This window comes from Ranitomeya imitator, chromosome 4 (genome assembly GCF_032444005.1).
Source record: "Ranitomeya imitator isolate aRanImi1 chromosome 4, aRanImi1.pri, whole genome shotgun sequence".
Classification (NCBI taxonomy): Eukaryota; Metazoa; Chordata; class Amphibia; order Anura; family Dendrobatidae; genus Ranitomeya; species Ranitomeya imitator.
In genome coordinates, this window is record NC_091285.1 from 718,680,265 (window position 1) to 718,705,534 (window position 25,270).

Genomic DNA, 25,270 nt, shown 5'->3' on the forward strand with positions numbered 1-25,270 from the left:
ATACACACTGACATACACTCACATACATACACAGATACACACTGACATACACTCACATACATACAGATACACACTGACATACACTCACATACATACACAGATACACACTGACATACACTCACATACATACACAGATACACACTGACATACACTCACATACACAGATACACACTGACATACACTCACATACATATAGATACACTCTGACATACACTCACATGCATACACAGATACACACTGACATACACTCACATACATACACAGATACACACTGACATACACTCACATACACAGATACACACTGACATACACTCACATACATACAGATACATACTGACATACACTCACATACATACACAGATACACACTGACATACACTCACATACATACACAGATACACACTGACATACACTCACATACATACAGATACACACTGACATACACTCACATACATACACAGATACACACTGACATACACTCACATACATACAGATACACACTGACATACACTCACATACATACACAGATACACACTGACATACACTCACATACATACACAGATACACACTGACATACACTCACATACATACACAGATACACGCTGACATACACTCACATACATACACAGATACATACATACACTCACATACATACAGATACACACTGACATACACTCACATACAAACACAGATACACACTGACATACACTCACATACATACACAGATACACACTGACATACACTCACATACATACAGATACACACTGACATACACTCACATACATACACAGATACACACTGACATACACTCACATACATACAGATACACACTGACATACACTCACATACATACACAGATACACACTGACATACACTCACATACATACACAGATACACACTGACATACACTCACATACACAGATACACACTGACATACACTCACATACATACAGATACACTCTGACATACACTCACATGCATACACAGATACACACTGACATACACTCACATACATACACAGAAACACACTGACATACACTCACATACATACAGATACACACTGACATACACTCACATACATACACAGATACACACTGACATACACTCACATACATACAGATACACACTGACATACACTCACATACATACACAGATACACACTGACATACACTCACATACATACAGATACACACTGACATACACTCACATACATACACAGATACACACTGACATACACTCACATACATACACAGATACACACTGACATACACTCACATACACAGATACACACTGACATACACTCACATACATACAGATACACTCTGACATACACTCACATGCATACACAGATACACACTGACATACACTCACATACATACACAGATACACACTGACATACACTCACATACACAGATACACACTGACATACACTCACATACATACAGATACACACTGACATACACTCACATACATACACAGATACACACTGACATACACTCACATACATACACAGATACACACTGACATACACTCACATACATACAGATACACACTGACATACACTCACATACATACACAGATACACACTGACATACACTCACATACATACAGATACACACTGACATACACTCACATACATACACAGATACACACTGACATACACTCACATACATACACAGATACACACTGACATACACTCACATACATACACAGATACACGCTGACATACACTCACATACATACACAGATACACACTGACATACACTCACATACACAGATACACACTGACATACACTCACATACATACAGATACACTCTGACATACACTCACATACATACACAGATACACACTGACATACACTCACATACATACACAGATACACACTGACATACACTCACATACACAGATACACACTGACATACACTCACATACATACAGATACACACTGACATACACTCACATACATATACAGATACACACTGACATACACTCACATACATACACAGATACACACTGACATACACTCACATACATACACAGATATACACTGACATACACTCACATACACAGATACACACTGACATACACTCACATACATACAGATACACACTGACATACACTCACATGCATACACAGATACACACTGACATACACTCACATGCATACACAGATACATACATACACTATGGCGGGCAATATCTTCTGTTGAGACTTTTCCTATAATATTTCTGCCCTTCTCTGCGGACCACCGACTCGCCCACCTGCCTTCTGATGTTCCCTCTAATTACGATCCACTATTCCGTGATATTCGCTGCTGAATATGTAAAGTAATGAATGTGACCCAGACTGGTCGCAGTGTTACACCTTCTCTTGACACCATATGTGAGGGGTCTGGTGTTGGTGGTCTCAGGAGCTGTACCTGGGCCCCTTATCTCCGCAGATCCTCTAGATGCAGGGGACATCACAAACATGCCCTGTTGTGTGTTGACACAAGGTGTCTGGTTCCTGGCTCGGAGGGCAGGGCGGCAGGTGTGGCCTCCCTCAGGTATATACACAGGTGTGTGAGGATGAGGCTCAGAGCAGACACCATGGCTCAGGTGAAGGACCAGGAGCACAGTGACCGGGAGGAGAAGCTGGTGACACTGGAGCTTCCCGAGACCAAGGGCCGGAGAGCGGACAGTAAAGCCGAGAGCGAGATGACGGAGAGCGAGGCCTACTCCTACATGCCGAAGGAGAAGGGGAACCAGAGCGCCCTCATCATCATCGGCAGGAGGGTCCGCACGTGTATGAGACGTGAGTCACAGCCATCAATGGGGGGCCGTCATTGTAATGTGCGCATGGGGTCCGTCATTGTAATGTCCACATGGGGGTCCGTCATTGTAATATCCACACGGGGGTCCGTCATTGTAATATGCGCATGGGGGTCCGTCATTGTAATATGCACATGGGGGTCCGTCATTGTAATATCCACATGGGGGTCCGTCATTATAATGTCCACATGGGGGTCCGTCATTGTAATATGCGCATGGGGGTCCGTCACTGTAATATCCACATGGGGGTCCGTCATTGTAATATCCACATGGGGGTCCGTCATTGTAATATACACATGGGGGTCCATCATTGTAATATCCACATGGGGGTCCGTCACTGTAATGTGCGCATGGGGGTCCGTCATTATCCACATGGGGGGTCCGTCATTGTAATGTCCACATGGGGGTCCGTCATTGTAATGTCCACATGGGGGTCCGTCATTGTAATATACACATGGGGGTCCGTCACTGTAATGTCCACATGGGGGTCCGTCATTGTAATATCCACATGGGGGTCCGTCATTGTAATATCCACATGGGGGTCCGTCATTGTAATGTCCACATGGGGGTCCGTCATTGTAATGTCCACATGGGGGTCCATCATTGTAATATCCACATGGGGGTCCATCATTGTAATATCCACATGGGGGTCCGTCATTGTAATGTGCGCATGGGGTCCGTCATTGTAATATGCGCATGGGGGCAGTCATTGTAATATCCACATGGGGGTCCGTCACTGTAATATCCACATGGGGGTCCGTCATTGTAATATCCACATGGGGGTCCGTCATTGTAATATCCACATGGGGGTCCGTCATTATAATGTCCACATGGGGGTCCGTCATTGTAATGTGCGCATGGGGTCCGTCATTGTAATATGCGCATGGGGGCAGTCATTGTAATATCCACATGGGGGTCCGTCACTGTAATATCCACATGGGGGTCCGTCATTGTAATATCCACATGGGGGTCCGTCATTGTAATATCCACATGGGGGTCCGTCATTATAATGTCCACATGGGGGTCCGTCATTGTAATGTGCGCATGGGGGCAGTCATTGTAATATCCACATGGGGGTCCGTCACTGTAATATCCACATGGGGGTCCGTCATTGTAATATCCACATGGGGGTCCGTCATTGTAATATCCACATGGGGGTCCGTCATTATAATGTCCACATGGGGGTCCGTCATTGTAATATCCACATGGGGGCAGTCATTGTAATATCCACATGGGGGTCCGTCATTGTAATATCCACATGGGGGTCCGTCATTGTAATATCCACATGGGGGTCCGTCATTATAATGTCCACATGGGGGTCCGTCATTATAATGTCCACATGGGGGTCCGTCATTGTAATATCCACATGGGGGTCCGTCATTGTAATGTCCACATGGGGGTCTGTGATTGTAATATCCACATGGGGTCCGTCATTGTAATATCCACATGGGGGTCCGTCATTGTAATATCCACATGGGGGTCCGTCATTGTAATATACACATGGGGGTCCGTCACTGTAATATCCACATGGGGGTCCGTCATTGTAATGTCCACATGGGGGTCCGTCATTGTAATATCCACATGGGGGTCCGTCATTGTAATGTCCACATGGGGGTCCGTCATTGTAATATCCACATGGGGTCCGTCATTGTAATATACACATGGGGGTCCGTCATTGTAATATACACATGGGGGTCCGTCACTGTAATATCCACATGGGGGTCCGTCATTGTAATGTCCACATGGGGGTCCGTCATTGTAATGTCCACATGGGGGTCCGTCACTGTAATGTCCACATGGGGGTCCGTCATTGTAATATCCACATGGGGGTCCGTCATTGTAATATCCACATGGGGGTCCGTCATTGTAATGTCCACATGGGGGTCCGTCATTGTAATATCCACATGGGGGTCCGTCATTGTAATGTCCACATGGGGGTCCGTCATTGTAATGTCCACATGGGGGTCTGTCATTGTAATATGCGCATGGGGGTCCGTCATTGTAATGTCCGCATGGGGGTCCGTCATTGTAATGTCCACATGGGGGTCCGTCATTGTAATGTCCACATGGGGGTCCGTCATTGTAATGTCCACATGGGGGTCCGTCATTGTAATGTCCGCATGGGGGTCCGTCATTGTAATGTCAGCATGGGGGTCCGTTATTGTAATATCCACATGGGGGTCCGTCATTGTAATGTCCACATGGGGGTCCGTCATTGTAATGTCAGCATGGGGGTCCGTCATTGTAATATCCACATGGGGGTCCGTCATTGTAATATCCACATGGGGGTCCGTCATTGTAATGTCCACATGGGGGTCTGTCATTGTAATATCCACATGGGGGTCCGTCATTGTAATATCAGTACAATACACAGATTACACAGTTATATGTATCTGCGATCACACAGCAATGTATATCGCCAATCACAGCCGAGGTGACAACTTCACAGATCCACTGCTCTAACAGTAAAGAACCAGCTCCACAGGTGACGACTCCACAGATCCACTGCTCTTAAGTAAAGAACCAGCTCCACAGGTGACGACTCCACAGATCCAATTCTCTTACAGTAAAGAACCAGCTCCACAGGTGACGACTCCACAGATCCACTGCTCTTACAGTAAAGAACCAGCTCCACAGGTGACGACTCCACAGATCCACTGCTCTTACAGTAATCAACCAGCTCCACAGGTGACGACTCCACAGATCCAGTTCTCCTACAGTAAAGAACCAGCTCCACAGGTGATGACTCACAATAAACAATCAGCTCCGGAGATCACTATTTCAGAGTTACTGCACTTACTATAAAAAGTTCTTCACAGTTCCTGCAGTGACTGCTCCAAAGAACATCTCAAGAGACAAGAATAAACCCTCCTGCTGGAGAAATAATGGGTTCCAGTTGTGGCCAGGCATCTTTACTGTAAGAGCAGAGAATCTGGTAATTGATGATCTCTAGGAGCTGTAGGAGCAGTAAAGCTGGGGAGAAGTCACCTCATGGGCTTGTTCTTTACTGTCCGAGCTGTGAATCTGTCACCTTTCGAATTGATTCTTTTTTCAAATAGCCGTGAATCAGTGGAATAGTTCCCTCAAGCTGCATTTTTACTATAAGAGCTGTAATTATGCTGAGTAATTACCTTGGGAGTTGGTTCTTTACTGTAAAAGCTGTAAATCAGTGCAGAAGTCACCTGAGGAGCTGTTTTTTTTTGTGAGAGCTGTGGAGTAGCCTCTTCTGGAGCTGCCTTTGCAGTGCAGTCTGCGGTGAATTTATGGGGTAGGAGATGGCTTTATTATGACTATTTCCAGCCCCAGATCCTGGTAAAGCTCCCGTGAAGTCACAGTCAGGGCCAAAGACCAGAAACGTAAATGTTAGGCCAAGGATACGGTGAGATAAAACAGGAGATTTGAAAAAATCTAGGACACTTGTCCGCTCTGGACCTCAAGTAACCACTGGAAACAAAGTGCCTCATCTACAGGCCAGAATAGTCAGAAGAGTCCTACATGAAGGAACATGACCTTCTGAAGGAGAAAAGGAACTCGAGGAGGTCCGCATGGTTCTCTGCCATGATCCAACCTCACCTGCACATGGACTTGGAAGCAGAAGAAAGAGAAGACGATGGGAAGTTCTCTAAGATTCTGTAACACATGAAGTCCTTCCCAAGCAGAACTGACACTACAGATACTGCCTGCCATTCCCTCTCTGTCCTCCTCACATACACTTACTGACCTCTTGCCATCTTCCTTCCATCGTCCTGCCTTCCTCATACTGCCATCCTCCTGTCTTCCTTCCATCCTCCTGTCTTACTTCCATCCTGTCTTAATGCCGTCCTTCTCTCTTCCTGCCATCCTCCAGCTGTTCTTCCATCCTTCTGTCGTTCTTTCGTCCTCCAGCCATTCTTCCATCCTCCAACCATTCTTCTATCCTCCTGTCGTTCTTCCATCCTCCAGCCGTTCTTCCATCCTCCAGCCATTCTTCTATCCTCTGCCGTTCTTCTATCCTCATGTCTTCCTTCTATCCTCTGCCACTCTTCCATCCTCCTGTTGTTCTTCCATCCTCCTGCCGTTCTTCCATTCTTCTGCCGTTCTTCCATTCTCCTGCCGTTCTTCCATCCTCCAACCATTCTTCCATCCTCCTGCTATTTTTCCATCCTACTGCTGTTCTTCCATCCTGCTACTCTTCCATCCTCCTGTCTTCCTTCTATCTCACTGCTGTTCTTCCATCCTCTAGCCGGTCTTCCATCTTATAGCTGTTCTTCCATCCTCCTGCTGGTTTTCCATCCTCCTGCCTTTCTTACATCCTGCTGCCTTGCTGCCATCCTCCTGTCTTGCTGCCATCCTCCTGCCATTCTTCCATCCTCTTGCCATTATTCTATCCTCCTGTCTTGCTGCCATCCGCCTGTTCTCTTTTTATCCTCCTGCTGTTCTTCCATCCTCCAGCCGTTCTTCCTTCCTCCTTCTATCCTCCTGTCTTCCTTCTATCCTTCTGCGGTTCTTCCATCCTCCTGCCTTCCTGCCATCCTTCTGTCTTCCTTCTATGCTCCTGTCTTCTTTCTATCCTCCTGTCGTTTTTCCATCCTCCTACCGTCCTTCTATCCTCCTGTCTTCCTTCTATCTTCCTGTCTTCCTTCTATCCTCCAGTCGTTCTTCTATCCTCCAGTCGTTCTTCTATCCTCCTGCCGTTCTTCTATTCTCCTGCTGTTCTTCTATCCTCCTGTCTTCCTTCTATCCTCCAGTCGTTCTTCCTTCCTCCTGCTGTCCTTCTATCCTCCTGCCGTTCTTCTGTCCTCAGGCACAGAGTATTGGTCTGCACTCGAGGATAGTTGGAGGTGCTGATTTATCAGATGGTGTACAAACAAAGAAAAAACAACAACACCCTCTCAATGGTGAAAGGTTGCAATATATTGTACAACACAGCCATTCTGTTTTACTTTTCTCATTATTTAGCAATGTTATGACACGCTCCATGTGTATTCTTGCACAATAAGAATAAAAACATTGCACCTTTCACCATTGAGAATGTGGTGGATTCCTTTTTTCTTGTCATCCTCCTGCCTTTCTCCTTCTTTTTGTCTACCTTTCTCGTGTTCTCCTGCCTTTCTCCTGTCTTTTTTTCCTGCTGTTCTCATGCCTTCATCCTGCCATTCTCCTGCCGTCCTTCTGCCTTTGTCCTGCTGTCCTTCTGTCTTTGTTCTGCTGCCCGGTCTTTCTCCTGCCTCCCTTCTACCTTTCTCCTGCCTCTCTTCTGCCCTCCTCCTGATGCTCTCCTGCTGCCCTTATGTCATTCTCCTGTTCTGTATTTCTCCTGCCACCCTTCTGCCTTCCTCCGACCTTGCACCTGCCTTCCTTCTACTGTTCTCCTGCATTTCACCTGGCATCTCCCTGTCCCCCCGCTATTCCCCGGCCTCTCCCCTATGCAAAGTCCTTCACTCACTTCCTATCACCCAGAGACTCCAGTTCAAAACCCTCACACTGACATCCAAAGCCATCCACAAACCTGTCTCCTCCATACATCTGTGATATGGTTGCCCAGTGCTTACCTACACGCAACCTCCGATCCTCACATGATCTCCTTCTCTACTCCCCTCATCTCTTCCCACAACCGCATACAAGACTTCTCCCGTGCTTGCCCCATACTCTGGTCGAACTCTCTACCCCAACACATCAGACTCTCGCCTACCACGGAAACCTTCAAAAGGGACCTGAAGACCCACCTCTTCCGACAAGCCTACAACCTGCAGCGATCCTCAACCTACTGAACCTCCGCATGACCAGCTCTACCCTCTCCTAGTGTATCCTCACCCATCCCCTGCAGACTGTGAGCCCTCGCGGGCAAGTTCCTCTCTCCTCCTGTACCTGTTAGAGACTTGTTTTGGCTCATGTTTATTGTATTTGTCTATACTTGCCCCCTTTTCACATGTAAAGCGCCATGGAATAACTGGCGCTATAAAAAATGTACAATAATAATAATTTCACCTGCCTCCCTTCTGCCTTTCTCCTGCCTCCCTTCTGCCGTCCTTCTGCCTCAATTTTTCCTGCTGCTCTCATGTCTTTCTCCTCCTGCCTTTCTCCTGCTTCTCTCCTGCCTCCCTCCTGCTGTTCTCCTGCTTTTCACTTGCTTCCATCTGCTCTTCTGCTGTCCTCCTGCCTTTCTCCTGCTATTCTGCTTTTCTCCTGTCTTCTTTCTGCCTTCCTTGTGCCACCCTTCCTTTCTCCTGCTGCTCTCTTGCATTTCTACAAACTACTCTCTTCTAACTTCCTACCTGGCTTCCGATATACAGGCCAAACTGCTAAAGTGCCCTAACTAAAGAAGCCAGCTCTACACCCTAACACAGTTGGACATCGGTGTCATGCTCACAGTTCTGTAGAGCTTAGGAGAAAGTCTAGTAGCTGTGCTTGTTCCTGATGTAGTGGAGCCGAGTTTATTGTGTTGAGCTATTCCCAGGTTAATGGATCCGTCTTTTTTTGGGTCTGGGGAAGTCTCGATCTCACTTTCAATGTTGAGGTATTACTGGTACCACAGCATTGTTTACTCTCTCAGGTTGCAGGTGGAGAACAGCTATGCAATGCGACTCTTCATGCTGACACGGTCCTGTTGATCGATCCTACAATATCTTCTCCCTTGAAACTGTTAGTTCATTTTCCAGTCTCTCGTTGTCAGTACACAATTATTGTCCTGCGTGTCTCTCACAGGCACAAGGTTCCTTCTCCACCTCCTGAATAGACACTTTCTGCTTCTTGTTCAAACCAACACACAGCAAACTGCAGGATAGAAAGGACTAGTAGTAGAAGTGCACACAAATCATCAGAGGGGAGCTTTGTCTCTCAAAGTCACAGTGTAATTCAGTTCTTGGCAGGGGCTGGCCCCCTACACCTTCTTCCTGCCTGCTTGCCGCCTGCCTTTCTTCAACCTACAGTAGCTCTTTCCTTTCTTCTTTTTGGATCTCTGGTGTATGTCACTTTGTGGTTTGTACATCATCAGGATCACATTTAGCTCTTCTACCATTATTCTGCACTTTGTATTGTTGTAATAGATTAGTGACCATTATTCTGTCGTCAATCATCCAATGACTTTTGCATTTTAGCTGTGGGTAAGGTCCTGCGGAGGGCACTGCAGCGATTCGGAGAAGATTGGATTTTCCTGTTTTTACTGGGGATCTGTATGGCAACAATCAGCTTTGGACTGGATGTGACTATTGCCAAGTTACAAAGAGGTGGGTAATACTGCACCCGATGTTCACAGCCACAACCATGACCATACAATGACCCGACTACCGGACAAGAGCAATACTGACTCATCTGGACTGGTTGTCAATCAGGACCCCCCACCACTAGTCATACAGTGCCCGATACTCTGGAGTCTTGTATCTCCTGTCCCTCGTTGTACGTTCTGTGCCCAATAAATGCTCTGGCCACCATGCCATAGAGACCCCCATGACAATGATATGCATGCTGAAGCAAGTCCCCATACTGGCCCTGAAGAGGCTGTGTTCTCTGTCCAGCCATTAGATTAATGTGTACTGATCGGTTGGGGTCTCCAGTTTCCCCCATCAATAAATGTCACAGGAAATGAGGATCCCACTCTCTTAGCGTGGAGACATAGCACGAATAGAAGTGTCCGGGGGCTGCTTATCTCCTCAATGAAAGTGTTTATGGAGAGGCCGGTTTATGGCTGGCGTTCTGAAACGCCCACTAGATATTCGGACCTTCTACCAGATATTTATATATAGGTCACAATGTAACGTGAGAGATATTACAGCCCCCTGGATCTAACATGGACCCTTATATCTCCGCAGTCAACCTGTGGGTGTATGATGCCCTTGACCAGTACAGATACCTACAGTACTTCTCCTGGGTGCTGTACCACATTCTCCTCATGGCTGTATCTGCCGGAGTTGCCAAATATATTGCTCCACAAGCTGCAGGTAAGTGGTCACATCTAAGAAAACATGAAGCCATAACTCCCAGATGCAGTTAGTCAGTCCTGAATTTGGAGAGGTATCCCGCTGTCCCGGGAGGTCGAGGGTATGTCTTGGCTTTAACTGTATCTGTACCAGGCAGGATGATGGAGCAGGAAGCTGACAATTCACTGCTCCACCATTTAGATACTGCAGGACCTGCTGGGACCTCAAGGTCATGTGACATTCTCACGTAATGTGACTGGATAGCAAAGAGAAGCTCCGTTACTGAGGAACAGGCAAATGGGATTATTGTGTGAGGGCCACCATGGGGGGGACTGTGGGGGCATCATACTGTGTGGGGGCATTATGCTTTGTGGGGGGTATTATACTGTGTTTTGGGAATTTAGAGGGCTGTGCGGGTTTCTTGCATGTGTGGGGCATAGTACCATGTGCAGCAGGTGTTATGGAGACTGTGAGGGACCTCAATAGGCATCATACTGTCTGTGTTGGGCACAGTGGGGCCATGATGGCAGTATTGTATCATGTCGGACACTTAAGCACTTCTGGTGCCGCAGTACTTGTGCCACTGTCTAACTTTCAGGGTGGGGAGGAGTGATGAAGTGCCTCCCCATGTTGGGTCACACAGTGGCAGCCATACAATAAATCTTGGCCGTCTTGTTGTGCAGGATCTGGAATCCCGGAAATTAAGGTCACCTTGCGTGGAGTTGTCCTTGCAGAATTCTTTACTTTTCGAACATTTATTGCCAAGTTGATTGGAGTCACGTGCACACTGGCTGCCGGCAGCACCATATTTCTAGGCAAAGTGGTATGTGCGGCAATAAATGCTGAGTCTGGGCAGGGATGGTGGAGACGTGCAGACATGACAGCACTTTGTGTCCATCTCTCCGCAGGGCCCCTTCGTGCACATGGCCACTATACTCGCCACCCTTCTAGGAAGACTGATGGTCAAACTTGTCGGAGCCAAAGAGGTGAGGATTCCTGCGTGATGACGTCCTGTTGTGTGTGGTGGTGTATTACAGCCGGGGGTACGGAGTCAGAGCAGACATGGCCGCTTCCTTTCTGCAATCGCTATTCCCAAACTTTTCAGCGGCGGAGGTCTCCATGGTCACAATGATGGGGGCTGACACGCATCATCTCTTGGTACTTTTTGGGTTCATGGACTCTTATAATCTGATTAATTTTTGCTTCAGAACCCAAGTCGTAAGTATGAGCTGCTGATTGCCGGGGCTGCGGTGGGAGTCTCGTGCTGCTTCGTGGCTCCTGTAGGAGGTCAGTGGCTATAATAACAATGACGTCTGAAGTTTCATGTCTGTGTCTTGGCGGTGGGGTCCAGATGCCGGTCCGCCCCTGTGTATATGAGCAGCTTGAGTAGAGACCCAATGATCTGTACACGGTTGTGTTAACGTCTCTTCTCCAGGTGTGCTCTTCAGCATAGAGGCAACAGCGACACATTTTGCAGTGCGGAATTACTGGCGCGGCTTTTTTGCGGCAACCTGTGCAGCTCTGATGTTCCGGCTCTTGGCAGTGACTAATAGCGAGAACGGTGAGTTCTGCAGATCGGCAGACTGGGGGTCTACTAGATAAACACTGGTGATAATGACATTCTTCTTTCCCACCTCTTCTGTAGAGACGGTCGCCATCCTCTTTAGTACCAATTGGCGGGTTGAGTTTCCCTTCGATCTCCCAGAGTATTTGTCTTATGCTATCCTTGGGTGAGTATATGTAGGGGCACATCCACTGTTGGGGGCTGGGTGGGACATGTTCTCCTCTGTGAAGCGGGATGGTGGATTTGGTGGACATGCCGCCCTCCTGATCATCATTACAGCAATGTGGCGCTTTAGTGGAGCCTTGATGACTGCTGAATCCAGCTGTCTGTTTAACAGCACTAAATAATGTCCAATAGCGGAAAATAACCAAAAAGGGACCAGAAATCCTCAGTTACTGAGTCACCAGGGACCGGGCAGCCTGAAACGTACTACAAATCTCAGCCACATCGCCATCTGTCTGTGCAGTGCGAGCGTCCTATGCTCGATGAACAGTACCCTCACCTTGTGTTGCTTTTGTTGCAGGGTGGTCTGCGGTTGTGTCTGCTGCGTCTACCTGTATATCCACCGCGTCACACTGGTTTTCATCAATACTAATGAACGGATAGGAAAGTTCCTGAGGAACAAGTAAGTGTTGCTCTATCCAACACCCTGGCTCCATTGATTGGGTGTAGTGGAAGACCAGTTGGTCCCTTTTATACTATTTCTACTGTGGGGAAATTGATGCCACTTTGTTGGTGTCTGCCAGTAATTTTTGTAAATGTGAACACTCCTGGTTGGGTCTCCTTCATGCGTGTTGCCTGTAGCAGGAGGCCTCCGAGACCGTCAGACCTCCACGCCCTTGGACTCAACTACCAGTGGTAGTATCCTTAAATTTTTCTGACAATGGTAATCTACAAAACTGATATTTGTGCCACCTGAGTGCGGCTCAGCATGGAAGCAGGTAGAGGTGTTGCATGTGGTATCAGGGCTCCCAGCACAGGAGGTCTACACCAATCCCTTAACCACCTCATCTTACTATGACGTTCATTGGAAAGCTGTAAATGCCGTCCCAGACCCCGATACCTCATGCCTGGCTGACTGCTGCAGTTCCATGCTGCAATCTATACTGTGGGTGAATTGAGGACACTTTCCTGGTGTCTGTCCCTCATTTCATGTGTTTTGGCGGCATTTGGGGCCCTTCTAAGGTGTTTTACATTGCATTTGTTTTTGCCTCCCACTGACCTTAATGACATTTGGTAATGTTCAGCGAATATTAGATTAATTAATTGGCAAATATTGCAAATTCAGTGAATGTAATCCGAATCGAACATTGAACTATTTGCTCATATCTACTGGTGGGATCCAAACATGGTCATAACTGGGTTGTTAGGTTGCCATCACTGGTTCAGACACCTGAATGGGGGCAGCTGTAAGATTCCACAATCGGTCCAGTCCATCAACAGTAGACAATAGGTGAGGAAAATCAACGACGTCAACCAAAGCGATCGTTCGTCGAGACGGTCATAAGAATGGTCAACATAAGAGCTCTCCTCCCTGAACAATCGTTCAGATCCTTCATTGAAAGATCATTTAGTTCATCACCCGCTGTCACTCAATGTGTATGGCCAGGACGAATAATTGTTGTAACGATCAGTAACGATCCATCACCAGGGAATTAACCATTCAGTGGCTTTATCCTATGTGGACGGCCATGTCGGGTCCAGGCGGGACAAGGATTTGAAAGATGACAATTTCACGTCATTTGGATAGTCTTGTATTTTTTGAGTATTTTCTCCATCAGATGTGGCAGAAGGTTCTCCGCAGTCTGTACATTGTGGGTCTCAATCTATATCTTTAGTCATGACCATGAGGCATCTTCAGATGCTACACAATCAAAGCAGTAACATGGTCTTCCATATGGTTGAGAAGAAGAAATAGAACTTTCCCTGGCCTTCATCTTCCTCCACCACTATCAGACTGGAGTAATATAACCGTTTCTCCCTTTGTGTTGCAGTAAGATCGTCTATGCCATGTTTGTTGCCCTGGTGTTGGCCAGCATCACCTTCCCGCATGGATTTGGCCAGTACATGGGTGGAACACGGGTGAGTGTAACGGGTGACTCCACATAACATGTGAGCGATGCCTGGCCACCTGCTAAATTCGCTTCCTCTACACAGCTGACCATGAAAGAACATCTGGAGACCTTCTTCAACAATATCACCTGGGGCGTGGAGGAAAAGTCCCTGCTCCTGAATGAGTCCCGCCAGCCTCCCAACCCCACCTATGATAACAGCTGGCTACAGTGGACGCACCCGCAGCTGTCCTCGATAGAGAAGCTTGCCATCTTCATCGTTCTTAAAGTAAGTAGAGCTTGGCTGATACATTTCATCCGTCCTGCTCTGAGTTCTAGGGGAAGAAACACTGAGCACAGATCTTATCCTATTAGTCCAGACAATTACCAGCAATGATCTTCCCGGTTCTGGGCGCTGGCCATTGCTGATTGTATGGTTACATCAGGATTAACGGAGGCCATTGGGATGATCCTGAGAGCTGGGTATTCGGTATATATTATGAGTGTGACATATCGGGGTATTCGGTATATATTATGTGTGTGATATATCTGGATATTCTGTATATATTATGTGTGTGGTATATCTGGTATTCTGTATATATATTATGTGTGTGATATATCTGTGTATTCTGTATATATTATGTGTGTGATATATCTGTGTATTCTGTATATATTATGTGTGTGATATATCTGGATATTCGGTATATATTATGTGTGTGATATATCTGTGTATTCTGTATATATTATGTGTGTGATATATCTGTGTATTCTGTATATATTATGTGTGTGATATATCTGGGTATTCTGTATATATTATGTGTGTGATATATCGGAGTATTCTGTATATATCATGTGTGATATATCTGGGTATTCTGTATATATTATGTGTGTTCTATATCAGGGTATTCTGTATATATTATGTGTGTGATATATTTGTGTATTCTGTATATATTATGTGTGTGATATATCTGGGTATTCTGTATATATCATGTGTGATATATCTGGGTATTCTGTATATATTATGTGTGTTCTATATCAGGGTATTCTGTATTTATTATGTGTGTGATATATAGGGGTATTCTGTATATATGTGTGATATATTGGGGTATTCTGTATATTTCATGTGTGTGATATATCTGGTTATTCCGCATATATCTTGTGTGTGGCATATCTGGGTATTCTATATATATTATGTGTGTGTGATAGATCTGGGAATTCTGTATATATTATGTGTGTGATATATCTGGGTATTCTGTATATATATCGTGTGTGATATATCTGGATATTCTGTATATATTATGTGTGTGATATATCTGTGTATTCTGTACATATTGTATGCATGATATATTGGGGTATTCTGCATATTTCATGTGTGTGATATATCTAGGTATTTTGTATATATTATGTGTGTGATATATCTGGGTATTCTGTATATATCATGTGTGTCATATATCTGGGTATTCTGTATATATTATGTGTGTGATATATCTGGGTATTCGGTATATATTATGTGTGTGATATATCTGGGTATTCTGTATATATTAAGTGCGTGATATATCTGGATATTCGGTATATATTATGTGTGTGATATATCTGGGTATTCTGTATATATTATGTGTGTGATATATCTGGATATTCTGCATATATTATGTGTGATATATCAGGGTATTCTCTATATATCATGAGTGTGATATCTGAGTATTCTGTATATATTATGTGTGTGATATATCTGGATATTAAGTAACATTATGTGTGTGATATATCTGGGTATTCTGTATACATATGATGTGTGTGTGATATATCTGGGTATTCTGTATTTATTATGTGTGTGATATATCTGGATATTCACTATATATTATGTGTGTGATATATTGGGGTATTCTGTATATATTATGTGCGTTATATTTTTGGATATTCTGTATAAATTATGTGTGTGATATATCTGGGTATTCTGTATATATTATGTGTGTGATATATCAGGGTACTTTTCATATATTATGTGTGTGATATATGTGGATATTCTTTATATATTATGTGTATGATATATCTTGGTATTCTATATATATCATGTGTGTGATATCTTGGTATTCTGTATTTACTGTATTAGGTGTGTGATATATTGGGCTGTTCTGTATATATTATGTGTGTGATATATCTGGGTATTCTGTATTTATTATGTGTGTGATATATCTGGGTATTTTGTATATATTATGTGTGTTATATATTGGGTTGTTCTGTATACAGTATATCATGTTTGTGATATATCTGGGTATTCCGTGTATATATTATGCGTGTGATATATTTGGGTATTCTGTATTTATCATGTGTGTGACATATCTGGGTATTCTATATATATATTATGTGTGATATATCTGGGTATTCTGTATACAGTATATCTTGTGTGTGATATTTGTGTGTATTCTGTATACCGTATATTATGTGTGATATATCTGGATATTCTGTATATATTATGTGTGTGATATATCTGGGTATAATATATATATTATGTGTGATAGATCTGGGTATTCTGTATATATTATGTGTGTGACATATTTGGGTATTCTGTATATATTGTGTTTGATATATCTGGGTATTCTGTATATATCTTGTGTGTGATATTTGTGTGTATTCTGTATATATATATCGTGTGTGACATATCTGGGTATTCTGTATTTATTATATGTGTGATATATCTGGGTATTCTGTATATATTATGTGTGTGATATATCTGGATATTCTGTATATATCGTGTCTGACATATCTGGATAATCGGTATATATTATGTGTGTCATATATCGGGGTATTCTGTATATATTGTATGCATGATATATTGGGGTATTCTGCATATTTCATGTGTGTGACATATCTGGGTATTCTGTATATATTAAGTGCGTGATATATCTGGATATTCTGTATATATCATGTGTGTGATATATCGGATCGGGGTATTCTGTAGACATTATGTGTGTGATATATGTGGATATTCTTGATATATTATGAGTGTGATATATCTGGGTATTCTGTATATATCATGTCTGTGTGTGATATATCTGGGTATTTTGTATATATTGTATGTTACATAGTTACATAGTTACATAGTTATTAAGGTTGAAGGAAGACTTTAAGTCCATCTAGTTCAACCCATAGCCTAACCTAACATGCCCTAACATGTTGATCCAGAGGAAGGCAAAAAAAACCCATGTGACAAAGAGTAAGCTCCACATTGGGGGAAAAAATTCCTTCCCGACTCCACATACGGCAATCAGACTAGTTCCCTGGATCAACGCCCTATCAAGGAATCTAGTGTATATACCCTGTAACATTATACTTTTCCAGAAATGTATCCAGTCCCCTCTTAAATTTAAGTAATGAATCACTCATTACAACGTCATACGGCAGAGAGTTCCATAGTCTCACTGCTCTTACAGTAAAGAATCTGCGTCTGTTATTATGCTTAAACCTTTTTTCCTCCAGACGTAGAGGATGCCCCCTTGTCCCTGTTTCAGGTCTATGATTAAAAAGATCATCAGAAAGGTCTTTGTACTGTCCCCTCATATATTTATACATTAAAATAAGATCACCCCTTAGTCTTCGTTTTTCCAAACTAAATAGCCCCAAGTGTAATAACCTATCTTGGTATTGCAGATCCCCCAGTCCTCTAATAACCTTGGTCGCTCTTCTCTGCACCCGCTAAAGTTCAGCTATGTCTTTCTTATACACCGGAGACCAGAACTGTGCACAGTATTCTAAGTGTGGTCGAACATCTGATACATCGGTGTATTCTGTATATATTATGTGTGTGATATATCAGGGTATTCTCTATATATCATGAGTGTAATATATCTGAGTATTCTGTATATATTATGTGTGTGATATATCTGGATATTAAGTGCTGTGAATTCTGTTATCGAACTCCCTCCTGTGGTCATGAACGGTACTTCGGCGAGTTCTGTCCATGGACTCCCTCTGGTGGCTGTGAGTGGAGCTGCTGGTTCTGAGGTTCCTTCCACAGGTGACCTAGTTTTGTCTTAAGCTGGCTGCTCTATTTAACTCCACTCTGATCGTTACTCCATGCCAGCTGTCAATGTTCTTGTACTGGTTCAGTTCGCTCTTGGATCTTTCTGGTGACCTGTCTTCTCCAGCAGAAGATAAGTCCCTGCTAGTTATTATTTGTTCATTATTTCCTTGTCCAGCTTGGTATCATGATTTTGCCTTGCTAGCTGGAAGCTCTGGGATGCAGAGTGGCACCTCCGCACCGTGAGTCGGTGCGGAGGTCTTTTTGCATACTCTGCGTGGTCTTTTTGTAGTTTTTTGTGCTGACCGCAAAGATACCTTTCCTATCCTCGGTCTGTTTAGTTAGTCTGGCTTCCCTTTGCTGAAACCTGTTTCATTTCTGTGTTTGTGACTTTCATTTTTACTCACAGTCAATATATGTGGGGGGCTGCCTTTTCCTTTGGGGAATTTCTCTGAGGCAAGGTAGGCTTTATTTTCTTCTCTAGGGCTAGTTAACTCTTAGGCTGTGAAGAGGCGTCTAGGGAGAGTCAGGAACGCTCCACGGCTATTTCTAGTTGTGTGATAGGATTAGGGGTTGCGGTCAGCAGAGCTCCCACTTCCCAGAGCTTGTCCTGTGTCAGTTTACCCATCAGGTCGTTCCGGGTGCTCCTAACCACCAGGTCCATAACAGTACAGCTGGCCCAAAGTATTAATGCATCTCAATAGAGGGATAAGAGAAGTTCTGAGACCATTTTTTTTTCTATGCAGTGTGTTTTGTCTTTCTTTTCCCCTTAACCTCTGGGTGGTTCAGGACACAGGTGTAGATATGGACATTCAAGGTCTGTCCTCTTGTGTGGATAATCTCACTGCAAGGGTACAAAACATTAAAGATTTTGTGGTTCAGAATCCGATTTTAGAGCCTAGAATTCCAATTCCTGATTTGTTTTCTGGGAATAGATCTAAGTTCTTGAATTTCAAAAATAATTGTAAACTGTTTCTAGCTTTGAAACCTCGCTCCTTTGGTGACCCTGTTCAACAAGTAAAAATCATTATTTCTTTGTTGCGTGGTGACCCGCAAGACTGGGCATTTTCCCTTGCGCCAGGAGATCCTGCATTGCGTGATGTAGATGCGTTTTTTCTGGCGCTTGGATTGCTTTATGATGAACCGAATTCAATGGATCAGGCAGAGAAAATCTTGCTGGCTTTGTGTCAGGGTCAGGATGAAGCGGAGGTGTATTGTCAGAAGTTTAGAAAATGGTCTGTGCTGACTCAGTGGAATGAGTGTGCCCTGGCGGCAATTTTCAGAAAGGGTCTTTCTGAAGCCCTTAAGGATGTCATGGTGGGATTTCCCACGCCTGCTGGTCTGAATGACTCTATGTCCTTGGCCATTCAGATCGATCGGCGCTTGCGTGAACGCAAAGCTGTGCACCATTTGGCGGTATTATCTGAGCATAGGCCTGAGCCTATGCAATGTGATAGGACTTTGACCAGAGCTGAACGGCAAGAACACAGACGTCGGAATGGGCTGTGTTTTTACTGTGGTGATTCCACTCATGCTATCTCCGATTGTCCTACGCGCACTAAGCGGTTCGCTAGGTCTGCCACCATTGGTACGGTACAGTCTAAATTTCTTTTGTCCGTTACTCTGATTTGCTCTTTGTCATCCTATTCTGTTATGGCATTTGTGGATTCAGGCGCTGCCCTGAATTTGATGGACTTGGAGTTTGCCAGGCGCTGTGGTTTTTTCTTGGAGCCCTTGCAGTATCCTATTCCATTGAGAGGAATTGATGCTACGCCTTTGGCCAAGAATAAGCCTCAGTACTGGACTCAATTGACCATGTGCATGGCTCCTGCACATCAGGAGGATATTCGCTTTTTGGTGTTGCATAATCTGCATGATGTGGTAGTTTTGGGGTTGCCATGGCTACAGGTCCATAATCCAGTATTGGATTGGAAATCTATGTCTGTGTCCGGCTGGGGTTGTCAGGGGGTACATGGTGATGTTCCATTGCTGTCAATTTCGCCTTCCACTCCTTCTGAAGTCCCTGAGTTTTTGTCAGATTACCAGGATGTGTTTGATGAGCCCAAGTCCAGTGCCCTACCTCCTCATAGGGACTGCGATTGTGCTATTGATTTGATTCCTGGTAGTAAGTTTCCTAAGGGCCGACTGTTTAATTTATCTGTACCAGAGCACGCCGCTATGCGGAGTTATGTAAAGGAATCCTTGGAGAAAGGTCATATTCGCCCGTCGTCATCACCGTTGGGAGCAGGGTTCTTTTTTGTGGCCAAGAAGGATGGTTCTTTGAGACCTTGTATTGATTACCGCCTTCTTAATAAGATCACGGTCAAATTTCAGTACCCTTTGCCGCTGCTGTCTGATTTGTTTGCTCGGATTAAGGGGGCTAGTTGGTTCACCAAGATAGATCTTCGAGGGGCGTATAATCTTGTGCGAATTAACAGGGTGACGAATGGAAAACAGCATTTAATACGCCCGAGGGCCATTTTGAGTACCTGGTTATGCCATTCGGGCTTTCTAATGCTCCATCTGTGTTTCAGTCCTTTATGCATGACATCTTCCGAAAGTACCTGGATAGATTCATGATTGTATATGTGGATGATATTTTGGTCTTTTCGGATGATTGGGAGTCTCATGTGAAGCAGGTCAGAATGGTGTTCCAGGTCCTTCGTGCAAATTCCTTGTTTGTGAAGGGGTCAAAGTGTCTCTTTGGAGTTCAGAAGGTTTCATTTTTGGGTTTCATTTTTTCCCCTTCTACTATCGAGATGGACCCTGTTAAAGTTCAGGCCATTTATGATTGGACTCAGCCGACATCTGTGAAGAGCCTGCAGAAGTTCCTGGGCTTTGCTAATTTTTACCGCCGCTTAATTGCTAATTTTTCTAGTGTTGCTAAACCGTTGACTGATTTGACCGAGATAGGTGCTGATGTGGTCAATTGGTCTTCTGCGGCTGTAGAGGCTTTTCAGGAGTTGAAGTGTCGTTTTTCTTCTGCCCCTGTGTTATGCCAGCCAGATGTTTCGCTTCTGTTTCAGGTCGAGGTTGATGCTTCTGTGATTGGAGCAGGGGCTGTTTTTGAGTCTCAAAGAAGTTCTGATGGCTCGGTGATGAAACCATGTGCCTTTTTTTCTAGAAAATTCTCGCCTGCTGAGCGCAATTATGATGTTGGCAATCGAGAGTTGTTGGCCATGAAGTGGGCATTCGAGGAGTGGCGACATTGGCTTGAAGGAGCCAAGCATCGCGTGGTGGTCTTGACGGATCACAAGAATCTAACTTATCTCGAGTCTGCCAAACGGTTGAATCCTAGACAGGCTCGATGGTCACTGTTTTTCTCCCGTTTTGATTTTGTGGTTTCGTACCTTCCGGGCTCTAAGAATGTGAAGGCTGATGCCATATCAAGGAATTTTGTGCCTGACTCTCCGGGTGTTCCTGAGCCGGCGGGTATTCTCAAAGAGGGGGTAATTTTGTCTGCCATCTCCCCTGATTTGTGGCGGGTGCTGCAGAAGTTTCAGGCTGATAGACCTGACCGTTGCCCAGCGGAGAAACTGTTTGTCCCTGATAGATGGACTAGTAGAGTTATCTCTGAGGTTCATTGTTCGGTGTTGGCTGGTCATCCTGGAATCTTTGGTACCAGAGATTTGGTGGCTAGATCCTTTTGGTGGCCTTCTTTGTCACGGGATGTGCGTTCTTTTGTGCAGTCCTGTGGGACTTGTGCTCGGGCTAAGCCCTGCTGTTCTCGTGCCAGTGGGTTGCTTTTGCCCTTGCCGGTCCTGAAGAGGCCCTGGACGCATATTTCTATGGATTTTATTTCGGATCTCCCCGTCTCTCAAAAGATGTCGGTCATTTGGGTGGTTTGTGATTGCTTTTCTAAGATGGTCCATTTGGTACCTTTGTCTAAATTGCCTTCCTCCTCTGATTTGGTGCCATTGTTTTTCCAGCATGTGGTTCATTTGCATGGCATTCCGGAGAACATCGTCTTGGACAGAGGTTCCCAGTTTGTTTCGAGGTTTTGGCGGTCCTTTTGTGCTAAGATGGACATTGATTTGTCTTTTTCCTCGGCTTTCCATCCTCAGACAAATGGCCAAACCGAATGAACTAATCAGACTTTGGAAACATATCTGAGATGCTTTGTTTCTGCTGATCAGGATGATTGGGTGTCCTTCTTGCCTTTGGCTGAGTTCGCCCTTAATAATCGAGCCAGCTCGGCTACTTTGGTTTCGCCTTTTTTCTGTACTTCCGGTTTCCATCCTCGTTTCTCTTCAGGGCAGGTTGAGCCTTCGGACTGTCCTGGTGTGGATACTGTGGTGGACAGGTTGCAGCAGATTTGGACGCATGTGGTGGACAATTTGACATTGTCCCAGGAGAAGGCTCAATGTTTCGCTAACCGCCGGCGCTGTGTTGGTCTCTGACTTCGTGTTGGGGATTTGGTTTGGTTGTCGTCTCGTTATGTTCCTATGAAGGTTTCCTCTCCTAAGTTTAAGCCTCATTTCATTGGTCCGTATAAGATTTCTGAAGTTCTCAATCCTGTGTCATTTCGTTTGGCCCTTCCAGCTTCTTTTGCCATCCATAATGTTCCATAGGTCGTTATTGCGGAGATACGTGGCGCCTATGGTTGCCTCCGTTGACCCTCCTGCCCCGGTGTTGGTCGAGGGGGAGTTAGAGTATGTGGTGGAGAAGATTTTAGATTCTCGTATTTCGAGACGGAAACTCCAGTACCTGGTCAAGTGGAAGGGTTATGGTCAGGAAGATAATTCCTGGGTTGTTGCCTCTGATGTTCATGCTGCCGATCTGGTTCGTGCCTTTCATTTGGCTCGTCCTGATCGGCCTGGGGGTTCTGGTGAGGGTTCGGTGACCCCTCCTCAAGGGGGGGGGGTACTGTTGTGAATTCTGTTATCGAACTCCCTCCTGTGGTCATGAAAGGTACTTCGGCGAGTTCTGTCCATGGACTCCCTCTGGTGGCTGTGAGTGGAGCTGCTGGTTCTGAGGTTCCTTCCACAGGTGACCTAGTTTTGTCTTAAGCTGGCTGCTCTATTTAACTCCACTCTGATCGTTACTCCATGCCAGCTGTCAATGTTCTTGTACTGGTTCAGTTCGCTCTTGGATCTTTCTGGTGACCTGTCTACTCCAGCAGAAGCTAAGTCCCTGCTAGTTATTATTTGTTCATTATTTCCTTGTCCAGCTTGGTATCATGATTTTGCCTTGCTAGCTGGAAGCTCTGGGATGCAGAGTGGCACCTCCGCACCGTGAGTCGGTGCGGAGGTCTTTTTGCATACTCTGCGTGGTCTTTTTGTAGTTTTTTGTGTTGACCGCAAAGATACCTTTCCTATCCTCAGTCTGTTTAGTTAGTCTGGCCTCCCTTTGCTGAAACCTGTTTCATTTCTGTGTTTGTGACTTTCATCTTTACTCACAGTCAATATATGTGGGGGGCTGCCTTTTCCTTTGGGGAATTTCTCTGAGGCAAGGTAGGCTTTATTTTCTTCTCTAGGGCTAGTTAGCTCTTAGGCTGTGAAGAGGCGTCTAGGTAGAGTTAGGTACGCTCCACGGCTATTTCTAGTTGTGTGATAGGACTAGGGGTTGCGGTCAGCAGAGCTCCCACTTCCCAGAGCTTGTGCTGTGTCAGTTTACCCATCAGGTCGTTCCGGGTGCTCCTAACCACCAGGTCCATAACAATTAAGTAACATTATGTGTGTGATATATCTGGGTATTCTGTATATATTATGTGTGTGCTATATCAGGGTATTCTGTATATATTATGTGTGTGATATATCTGGATATTAAGTAACATTATGTGTGTGATATATCTGGGTATTCGGTATATATTATGTGTGTGATATATCTGGGTATTCTGTATATATATTATCTGTGTGATATATCAGGGTATTCTGTATACATATGATGTGTGTGATATATCTGGGTATTCTGTATCTATTATGTGTGTGATATATCAGGGTATTCTGTATATATTGTGTGTGATATATCAGGGTATTCTGTATATATTGTGTGTGATATATCGGGGTATTCTGTATATATTATGTGTGTGATATATCAGGGTATTCTGTATATATTGTGTGTGTGATATATCAGGGTATTCTGTATATATTGTGTGTGATATATCAGGGTATTCTGTATATATTGTGTGTGATATATCGGGGTATTCTGTATATATTATGTGTGTGATATATCAGGGTATTCTGTATATATTGTGTGTGTGATATATGTGGATATTCTTTATATATAATGTGTATGATATGTCTTGGTATTCTATATATATCATGTGTGTGATATCTTGGTATTCTGTATATACTGTATTAGGTGTGTGATATATTGGGCTGTTCTGTATATATTATGTGTGTGATATATCTGGGTATTCTGTATTTATTATGTGTGTTATATATTGGGTTGTTCTGTATACAGTATATCATGTTTGTGATATATCTGGGTATTCCGTGTATATATTATGTGTGTGACATATCTGGGTATTCTATATATATTATGTGTATGCTAGATCTGGGTATTCTGTATATATCATGTGTGTGATATATCTGGGTATTCTATATATATTATGTGTGTGCTAGATCTGGGTATTCTGTATATATTGTGTGTGATATTTGTGTGTATTCTGTATATATCGTGTGTGATATATCTGGATATTCTGTATATATTATGTGTGATATATCTGGGTATTCTGCATATATTATGTGTGTGATATATTGGGGTATTCTGTATATATTGTGTGTGATATTTGTGGGTATTATACAGTATTAGATGGTAGCCCGATTCTAACGCATCGGGTATTCTAGAATATGTATGAGTAGTGTGTAACAGCCCACGTAGTGTATAGCACAGCCCACGCAGTATATAGCACAGCCACGTATATTGCACAGCCCACGTAGTATATTGCACAGCCCACGCAGTACATTGCACAGCCCACGCAGTACATTGCA

At 44.3% G+C, this 25,270-nt stretch overlaps 1 protein-coding gene across 4 annotated transcripts in view; it reads left to right on the forward strand.

Moving 5' to 3' along the window:
- The first annotated feature begins 2,582 nt into the window (after positions 1 to 2,582).
- Positions 2,583 to 25,270, forward strand: part of LOC138677428 (chloride channel protein ClC-Kb-like) — a 31,103-nt gene continuing 8,415 nt past the window's right edge. For all 4 annotated transcript variants that reach the window (XM_069767542.1, XM_069767543.1, XM_069767544.1 and 1 more), the window contains exons 1-11: positions 2,583 to 2,793; positions 9,887 to 10,015; positions 10,598 to 10,726; positions 11,389 to 11,528; positions 11,614 to 11,691; positions 11,914 to 11,992; positions 12,141 to 12,266; positions 12,351 to 12,435; positions 12,793 to 12,894; positions 14,264 to 14,351; positions 14,427 to 14,609. In XM_069767542.1, the coding sequence (XP_069623643.1) occupies positions 2,589 to 2,793; positions 9,887 to 10,015; positions 10,598 to 10,726; positions 11,389 to 11,528; positions 11,614 to 11,691; positions 11,914 to 11,992; positions 12,141 to 12,266; positions 12,351 to 12,435; positions 12,793 to 12,894; positions 14,264 to 14,351; positions 14,427 to 14,609 (1,344 nt within the window). In that variant the 5' untranslated portion in view covers positions 2,583 to 2,588. The remainder of the gene's footprint in view (positions 2,794 to 9,886; positions 10,016 to 10,597; positions 10,727 to 11,388; positions 11,529 to 11,613; positions 11,692 to 11,913; positions 11,993 to 12,140; positions 12,267 to 12,350; positions 12,436 to 12,792; positions 12,895 to 14,263; positions 14,352 to 14,426; positions 14,610 to 25,270) is intronic.